This window comes from Ahaetulla prasina, chromosome 14 (assembly GCF_028640845.1).
Source record: "Ahaetulla prasina isolate Xishuangbanna chromosome 14, ASM2864084v1, whole genome shotgun sequence".
NCBI classification, from domain to species: domain Eukaryota; kingdom Metazoa; phylum Chordata; class Lepidosauria; order Squamata; family Colubridae; genus Ahaetulla; species Ahaetulla prasina.
Genome location: NC_080552.1, coordinates 3,619,109 through 3,628,354, shown reverse-complemented (window position 1 = coordinate 3,628,354; position 9,246 = coordinate 3,619,109). Strand labels below are relative to the sequence as shown.

General features: G+C 49.8%; 2 protein-coding genes across 9 annotated transcripts in view; both read left to right on the top strand.

The window, feature by feature from the left end:
• Window positions 1–9,246, top strand: part of PKD1 (polycystin 1, transient receptor potential channel interacting) — a 231,275-nt gene that overhangs the window by 192,616 nt on the left and 29,413 nt on the right. The gene's annotated exons all lie outside the window — the stretch shown is intronic.
• Window positions 4,294–8,821, top strand: LOC131184962 (polycystin-1-like). Its single transcript, XM_058156895.1, has one exon. It carries the CDS (start codon window positions 4,996–4,998, stop codon window positions 5,584–5,586), a length of 591 nt encoding a protein of 196 aa, XP_058012878.1. The 5' UTR covers window positions 4,294–4,995; the 3' UTR covers window positions 5,587–8,821.

Sequence of the window (9,246 nt, the reverse complement as noted above, 5' to 3'; positions counted from 1 at the left end):
GATGGACCTTCCTGTCCAGCCGCTTACCGGCCTCCCTCTTGTGTCTGCACAGCTCTTCTCCTCTCCTCTCCTCTCCTCTCCTCTCCTCTCCTCTCCTCTCCTCTCCTCTCCTCTCCTCTCCTCTCCTCTCCCCTCTCCTCTCCTCTCCTCTTCCCTCTCCTCTCCTCTCCTCTTCCCTCTCCTCTCCTCTCCTCTTCTCTGCTCTCCTCTCCTCTCCTCTCCTCTCCTCTCCTCTCCTCTCCTCTCCTCTCCTCTCCTCTCCTCTCCTCTCCTCTCCTCTCCTCTCCTCTCCTCTCCTCTCCTCTCCTCTCCTCTCCTCTCCTCTCCTCTCCTCTCCTCTCCTCTCCTCTCCTCTCCTCTCCTCTCCTCTCCTCTCCTCTCCTCTCCTCTCCTCTCCTCTCCTCTCCTCTCCTCTCCTCTCCTCTCCTCTCCTCTCCTCTCCTCTCCTCTCCTCTCCTCTCCTTTCCTTTCCTCTCCTCTCCTCTCCTCTCCTCTCCTCTCCTCTCCTCTCCTCTCCTCTCCTCTCCTCTCCTCTCCTCGCCTCTCCTCTCCTCTCCTCTCCTCACCTCTCCTCTCCTCACCTCGCCTCTCCTCTCCTCTCCTCTCCTCACCTCTCCTCGCCTCTCCTCTACTCTCCTCGCCTCTCCTCTCCTCTCCTCTCCTCTCCTCTCCTCTCCTCTCCTCTCCTCTCCTCTCCTCTCCTCTCCTCTCCTCTCCTCTCCTCTCCTCTGCTCTGCTCTGCTCTGCTCTGCTCTCCTCTGCTCTCCTCTCCTCTGCTCTCCTCTCCCGTCCTGTCCTCTCCCTTCTCCTCTCCTCTGCTCTCCTCTCCTCTGCTCTCCTCTCCTCTCCTCTGCTCTCCTCTCCTCTGCTCTCCTCTCCTCTGCTCTCCTCTGCTCTCCTCTCCTCTCCTCTCCTCTCCCCTCCCGTTCTGTCCTCTCCCTTCTCTTCTCCTCTCCTCTCCTCTGCTCTGCTCTGCTCTGCTCTGCTCTGCTCTGCTCTCCTGCCAATTTGATACGTGTCTCTTGCAGGCAAATCACATCATTTTTAAATTGTTTCAAGTAGTGAAATATTTTCCTTCTTTTCTGAGCTGAATTCAAACCATTAACATTCCATGACAAAATTCTATTTGCCATTACTGGTCTCCTGAAGCTTTGAAACAGACAACGGAAGATCCTCCTCCGGTATCTTCCGTCTAGCTCCTCCCACAGCTTCCATACTGGGATCCTGACTTTTACTTTGAAGCTGTTGCTCTTCTTTACGCTTAAGAGCTCCTCTTGTCACCCTTTGCTCTTGTGGTTCCTCTGATGCTGGCAGCAATGAAGCCTCTTGGGTCACCACGCCTTCTTGGATCTCTTGAAGTTTTTCTATCACTTCTATTTCAACTTTCAAAACTGTAGAAAGAAAATCCTTTGCCTTTAAAAGAAAAAAAAAGCCTTTGGCCAAAGAGGTTTTAAAAGCCTTCTCTGACAATCCCAGCTGAGCTGCCTGATCGTCAGAGGCTTTTTTTCTTTTAAAAGCATTTTTTTGCCTTTAAAAGAAAAAAAAAGCCTTTGGCCAAAGAGGTTTTAAAAGCCTTCTCTGACAATCCCAGCTGAGCTGCCTGATCGTCAGAGGCTTTTTTTCTTTTAAAAGCCTTCTCTGACAATCCCAGCTGAGCTGCCTGATCGTCAGAGGCTTTTTTTCTTTTAAAAGCATTTTTTTGCCTTTAAAAGAAAAAAAAAGCCTTTGGCCAAAGAGGTTTTAAAAGCCTTCTCTGACAATCCCAGCTGAGCTGCCTGATCGTCAGAGGCTTTTTTTCTTTTAAAAGCATTTTTTTGCCTTTAAAAGAAAAAAAAAGCCTTTGGCCAAAGAGGTTTTAAAAGCCTTCTCTGACAATCCCAGCTGAGCTGCCTGATCGTCAGAGGCTTTTTTTCTTTTAAAAGCATTTTTTTGCCTTTAAAAGAAAAAAAAAGCCTTTGGCCAAAGAGGTTTTAAAAGCCTTCTCTGACAATCCCAGCTGAGCTGCCTGATCGTCAGAGGCTTTTTTTCTTTTAAAAGGCTTCTCTGACGATCCCAGCTGAGCTGCCTGATCGGCAGAGACTTTTTTTTTCTTTTAAAAGCATTTTTTTTGCCTTTAAAAGGAAAAAAAAGCCTTTGGCCAAAGAGGTTTTAAAAGCCTTCTCTGACAATCCCAGCTGAGCTGCCTGATCGTCAGAGGCTTTTTTTCTTTTAAAAGCCTTCTCTGACAATCCCAGCTGAGCTGCCTGATCGTCAGAGGCTTTTTTTCTTTTAAAAGCATTTTTTTGCCTTTAAAAGAAAAAAAAAGCCTTTGGCCAAAGAGGTTTTAAAAGCCTTCTCTGACAATCCCAGCTGAGCTGCCTGATCGTCAGAGGCTTTTTTTCTTTTAAAAGCCTTCTCTGACAATCCCAGCTGAGCTGCCTGATCGTCAGAGGCTTTTTTTCTTTTAAAAGCATTTTTCGCTGAAGAAAAATGCTTTTAAAAGCCTTCTCTGACAATCCCAGCTGAGCTGCCTGATCGTCAGAGGCTTTTTTTTTCTTTTTAAAGCATTTTTCGCTGAAGAAAAATGCTTTTAAAAGCCTTCTCTGACAATCCCAGCTGAGCTGCCTGATCGTCAGAGGCTTTTTTTTTTTTTTAAAAGCCTTCTCTGACAATCCCAGCTGAGCTGCCTGATCGTCAGAGGCTTTTTTTCTTTTAAAAGCATTTTTCGCTGAAGAAAAATGCTTTTAAAAGCATTTTTCGCTGAAGAAAAATGCTTTTAAAAGCCTTCCCTGACAATCCCAGCTGAGCTGCCTGATCGTCAGAGGCTTTTTTTTTCTTTTAAAAGCATTTTTTTTTGCCTTTAAAAGAAAAAAAAAAGCCTTTGGCCAAAGAGGTTTTAAAAGCCTCTGACGATCCCAACTGAGCAGCACGATCATCAGGGTTTGTTTTTTTTTACTTTTAAAAGCATTTTTTCGGCTGAAGAAAAAATGCTTTTAAAAGTAAAAAAAAACAAAACCCACCTCTGATGATCGTGCGGCTCAGCTGGGCATGGGGAGGGGGCAGGGATTTTTGCTACCAGTTCTCTGAACCACCCGCCACCATCGCTACCGCATCGGGCGATCTGGTCGGAACCAGGAGCATTTCACCCCTGGGACTCTTGCACATGTGAAAGGCACCAAAGGGGCAAGACTTCTTACCATCAAGCAGCTATCACCACTGTTCTGGATCCAGCACTCATTGTTGAATTTACACACACACACACACACACACATGCACGGAGATCAGGATTTTAGGAAGCGATTGAGGCATTCATGGCTGCCAGATTTTGTTCTGTTGCTAAGTGGACTTTTTTTTTTTTTTGCAATTTTGGATTGACTTAAAATTTTGTTTTATTGATTTTGATTTAAATCCAACGGCACAGATGTGTGTATACGTGTCCGTAAAATCTGCTTTGGGACTAGGAGGCAGTTTAAACCATGTAAACAAATGAAAAGCACTTCAACCCTGGGTCATCAGGCAGGGTCCTCCCCTCCGAAGCCATGCTCCCCTCCCTGCCTCCTCTCAATGGGAAAGAAAAGAGGCCCTTCCCCACGTTTCTGCTCTCGAATGGAGGCCCCACGGTTGGGCATTTTGAGGAAAAGCAGAGGCTGGCCTGCCCAGAGCAACCTTGACCTCATGGCTTCTGGTCTGCTCCCTTTCCACACAAGGTCAGACTGAGTGAAGATGCTGCAGCTGAAGGCAGAGACTCCAAGGGGGTCAAAACAAGAGCGAGTAGATAAGTGGAAGTCAGGGGATTTGTTGTGGCTTCCATCCCCGAACCTGGTCCCATGCCCGAAAGTGCCTTGGAGCTGGGCCTGCTGCCAGAAAGTGACTCGGAGCTGGGCCTGCTGCCAGAAAGTGATTTGGACAGTGAGGGGGAAGGAAGCACCGGCCTCCCTGGCTCAGCTCCAGGAGCCAGAAGCAGGCCAGGTGAAAGAGATAACGAGGCCTCCTTCTCCTGACTCTTCCCCCCCCCCCAGGCCACGCCTGCAGACCCAGCTGACAGCAATCAGGCTTGAGTGAATCCTAGGTTTCGTAGGCAGGAGAGGAGGGAACAACAGAAGCAAGGGTGGGGCAGGCCTAAGAAGTGCTGAGTCAGGGAGCCACACCCCACAGGATATAAAAGGCAGCAAGAGCTGGTGTGTCTCTTTGTATCAGGAAAATCCACTGACTGACTAGAGCTGAAGGTTGTGACTCACCAGCGTCTTGGCAGCTAACGAGGGCTTTTGGCAGACGCTGGCTCTTTTGCTGCCAGAGCTGATAAGAGCCGGCTAATTAAGCCATCGTTTGGACGGAGGCAAGGACGACATAACAGGATTTTTCTAAGTTTGACTTTGAAGCCCCTGCTTTGGCCTCTTTGTGTGGGGCTGTAGTTCTACTGTGCCTTGTGCATTTCATCACCATTGTGGCTCACATAATTTTGCTGTGGGGAAACGCAGATGGAGGGTACTCAGGAGCCCCGCTGAGTCTTCAGGGCCCTGGGCTGTGTTGAGTCCCACTTCTGAGATAGCACTAGCTCTTAGAGTTAGATACCGCTTCACAGTGCTTTATTATATTACTCTCTAAGCGGTTGAAAGAGTCAGCCTCTTGCCCCCATCAATCCGGGTCTTCATTTTACCCACCTCGGAAGGATGGAAGGCTGGGTCAACCTTGAGCTGGTTAGTATCAAACTCCTGGCAGTTGGCAGAATTAGCCTGCAATACAGCATTTTAACCACTGTAAAAGGAAGGAAGGAAGGAAGGAGGGAGGGAAGGAAGGAAGGAAGGAAGGAAGATCACAGCCCTCTCTAAACGGTTTGCAGAGTCAGCCTCTTGCCCCCAACAATCCGGGTCCTCATTTTATTGACTTTGGAAGGGTGGAAAGCCGAGTCAACCTTGAGCTGGTGAGAATCGAACTGCCAAATTGCAGTCAGCTGGCAGTCAGCAGACATAGCCTGCAGTACTGCATTCTAACCACTGTACCACCGTGGCTCATGAGATGCTTCTCTTCCCGCAGTTCCGCCACAAGGTCCGCTTCGAAGGGATGGAGCCGCTGCCCTCCCGCTCCTCCAGCCAGGACTCCCGGTCATTGCAGGGAGCCACCCCTAGCGCTGCCTCCGAGAGCTCCCGGGCCTCCACTTCCTCCAGCCAGCTGGATGGGCTCAGCCTCACCACCAGCACCTGCGACAGCATGGAGCTCGATGTGGAGATCCAGCAGCTCCTCTCCCTCCTGCAGACACTTCTCACCCAGTTCGACCGAGTGAACGGGGCAGCCGAGGAGGTGTACAGCTTGGAGTGCCGGTTGGAGAGCAACCAGAACCGACGGGCCGGGCGGAGGGGCAGGCTGAGGGCCGAGCGGCCGGCCAGCCTTTCCCACCCCATCCGCACCGCCCCTGCCTGCCTGTCTTCTGAGCCAGGCCCCAGCAGCCGGCCTGTCCTACTCTCCCGGCCCCTGAGCAGCCCTGCGGCCTTCCGGGTCATCCACAGCGGCCCAGGCACTCTGCTGACGCCACAGAAGACGCTGGTAGCAGCGGCCAAAAAGAAGAGGCCTCTGCGGGCCAACAACCGAGTCCACCCCACCGGCAAGTAAAGCAGATGGGAGATGCTTCTACTCCAGCCTCGGGCTCTGTCTCTCTGGTCTCTTCTGGTGGAGGCTGCAGGTCAGCTCTGGAAGCCGCAGGGGCACCAACCGGCACTTAGAGCCACAGCCTTCCACCATGTTGCCAGGTGACACAGGGCCTTTCCCCGACTTTTGGCTTCTGCAGAGGCTGAACAGTTCTCTCCTGGTTTCCATGCGGGGAGGGGGGGGGATGGCAGGAGCCAGAAAAGGCCAAGTCAGGTGTGGTGTGACCCCCCCCTCCAGGGAGAGGAAAGGACTCTCAGAGGGCAAGAAGAAAAAAAAAAAGTGTTATTTTTCACAGAAGCTTTACAGCAAATAAAACCAGGTTTTTGTGTGTGAGTGTGAGAGAGGGAGAGGAAAAAAAATATTTGTAATGCAACCTGTTCTTTTTTGGTAAGTCTGCTCAAGGGGGGAGCTGAACAACCATGGCTGGGCAATGGCCAGGCTGAGCCTGGAGTGGAAGGACTTTTATCCCCGAGCAGAGTTGGAGACATTGGCAGACTGTGTGGAGAAGCTGGATTTGGAAGACAGAAGAACGTCGTGCGGAAAGGACAAATCCAGCGGAATGGAGTATACATTATCAATCCAAGGAGAGTGTCAGTCCGAGATTCTTATTTTTTATTTTTAAAAAGGATCCCTTATTTTTGACCAGTGTGCGCAGTTGAAGCCCCTCCTCTGCCAGTCTTGAAGACGGCAACAACCGTTTAATGGGTCTAAAAGCTAAGCAGGTTGGAAACGGGGGAGGGGAGCGGGAGTTTGCTGTGTGGAGAGGAGCTGGGAGCTGGTTCCCCCAGGTCTTGTTCCCACGGCCCTTCTCCGCGAAGGTGTGGCTTACGTGTATTACGTTGATTGCGTAATTTTATTGTTGAGGAACGTGATGGTTTATTTTTATAGGGTTTGTTTGTGTGAATGTGTGTTTCGAGTATGCATGAATGAATATATGAATATATCTACATATTCATTCATATGGTTTACTAGTTGTATTTACTGCCAGCACTTTAATCTATGCTTGCCTTAGCTACCAATGACACATGCAACTTTTAAAGAGCAGGATAATATATCGTGGAAGCAGTATTTTTGTTTCTTGTAGATCATAATTTAAAACAGGCCACTGGACTATGACCGTATGTGGGCCACTAGTTCTCATGTCTTCGAGTGACACCCCCCCCCCCGGACCCCCAGTGAGGTGGCAGCCTGGAATGGCTCTGATGTTGGGTGGAAGAGGATGAGCAGAAATTCTGGGAGTTGAAGTCCACAAGTCATAAAGGGGCCATAGTCCCCCACCCTTGCACTAAACAATGCGTTTGTGTTCCTGGTGCACACAAACCGTTGCTTGCAGATGCAGAGCGGTGGAGAACAAACCCATTGACTCCTCCTCAGTGTATTCTAGCTCCCAAATCGGAGCTCGGCCACCGCGATGGCTAGGTGACCCTTGCAAAGCTGGGCCCTGAATGTGCCTGGCCCACCTGCTCTCTTCCAAATTCCACAAGGGCTAGGATTGCGAGAGGCCTGAAGGAGGCCTGGAAGCCACCAGCACAGGTAGCCACCTCCATGTCGTCCCTTAGCTTTAATTTGGGGGAATCCATTCCATTTAAATGCTACGGCTGGTCCGTGCAGGCACCCGTCTTTCTCCTTTCTTGCGACACATCCCATAATATTCCGGTGGCCGGTTTAACGTTATGTGTATTATAATAAGTAATTTATATGGGATTTTTACAAGAGGAAAAAAATGTATATTTTTGTATGTTGGCTGTTTTTATAGCAGCGGTCTTGTGCTCACACGTGTAGGTGGTAGTTATTTAAGACAAAGTGACATCAAAAGCCTCGCTTAAGCATTGCTGGCATGGGGGGGGTCAAAGCAATGTGTGGGGTTTGCCAGAGGAAGTTCGGAGATGCCAGGGCAGGAGGCAGGACCTCCTGGCAGGGCACCCACTGCAAAAGCACTGCACATGCAACAGGATCCCCCGTCCCAGAGCCCCCTCCCCATCTGCTTTCCCAAAACCTCAGTTACACAGCCTTAAGTGGCCTTCGCTACCTTAGAGTTGCAAGATGTTGTTTCTTTTTAGTAGCTACTTGGGGATGCTGTAAACAACCATTTCCGACACTCAGAAAAATGCATTTTACCTGTTTTTAATATTATTTATGAGGGTGCTATTGTCAAACGTCGTATCGTATTCCAGACTGCTTTATCTGAAAGGAAACTTCCTACCTTCTTTGATGGAAACAGGAAAAAAGGTTGGCTGGTAAAGAGATAGTGAAGAAGTTGAGGAAAGAAAGAATCAGGATTTCTTTTGCTAGATCAGGGGTCTCCAACCTTGGTCTCTTTAAGACTTGTGGACTTCAACTCCCAGAGTCCCTCAGCCAGCAAAGCTGGCTGAGGAACTCTGGGAGTTGAAGTCCACAAGTCTTAAAGGGACCAAGGTTGGAGACCCCTGTGCTAGATTACTTGTTGGGCCAAGGTTCTCAGTCTTAGCCATGATCAAGTAGGAAATGAGGGAAGCCGCTCAGGGCCAGTTGTTGGCCATTCTTTTCCCGAGGTGGCACCCCCTCCTGCCCTTCTTGCCAGCTGGAAACGCAGCACCTTAATGGGTGAGGGAGGGAGCACCATGGGGCAACGAGTCAACCCGTGCCAGTCCAAAGCTGAAGGCAATGTTACATCAGCAGCTGGCTTGAGGTTGGCATCCTTTAAAGAGCATAGCCTAAAACAGGCCAGTAAATGAAGTGGAGGGTGGACAGTTACTGCTTGAGCCAGAGGAAGGAGATTTTACACCTGTGTTGGTCAGTTAAAAGTTCTCGTGGGTTATTTAAAATGTTGGGAAATTGCAAAGGATGGGACAAGCTGAAGCAGGAGTAGGAAGCAGATGGGTGAGGAGGATGGTTCAGGAGTGGCCTCTCGTGTTGGGCTGCAGCAGGAGCTACAAGAGCAGCAGCAGATTCACCACATTGGACACCCTTCGGCCACGTCCACAAAACCACATCTGGTCCCTCCTGCCAAAACATTGAATGTATGTTTGGGCCTCTGCGGCCAGTTTCCTATTTATTCCTGTCTGAAATCCCCACCCAGCAACACGGTTTACCCAAACTGCTTGAAAAGGGCTGTAAGAAGCCAAGTGTGCTTTATGTTAATTTTGCAAAGAAAGTATTTTCTTTTATACTGGTGAATTAGCTTGACAAGGTCATATTAAAAGACAATGGACTGCTCCGACAGGTCTCTCTCTCTCTCTGTCTTTTTAAACCAAGGTTGGGCAACTCATTTTTCCAAGGGGCCACGTGAGGAATTGGGGGAAGGGCTCTATTGTTCTATGTTCTTCTTGTGGCCCATCGGCTGCCAGCAGAGCTAGCTGCAGAGTCAGACAAGGAGAAGGTTGTGGGGGGGGGGGGACTGGGCCAGCTTCAGAGCCTTTGGAAGGCTCTGATAAGAAAACAGAGGCACAGCTGGGGGCCTTCCGTCCACCCCCAGGTGGAGAGGCAGCTGAGTTGAATGAGGGGGAGGATCAGATGGGGCCCATCCCAGATGCACATATGGGTAGAGGGGAGAGGAGAGCAAAGGAAAGCAATAAGCCGACACTCAGGGAAAAGAAGTTGTAGATGCTAGCCACCTCCTCCCTAACTGGGAACTAAATAGGAGGG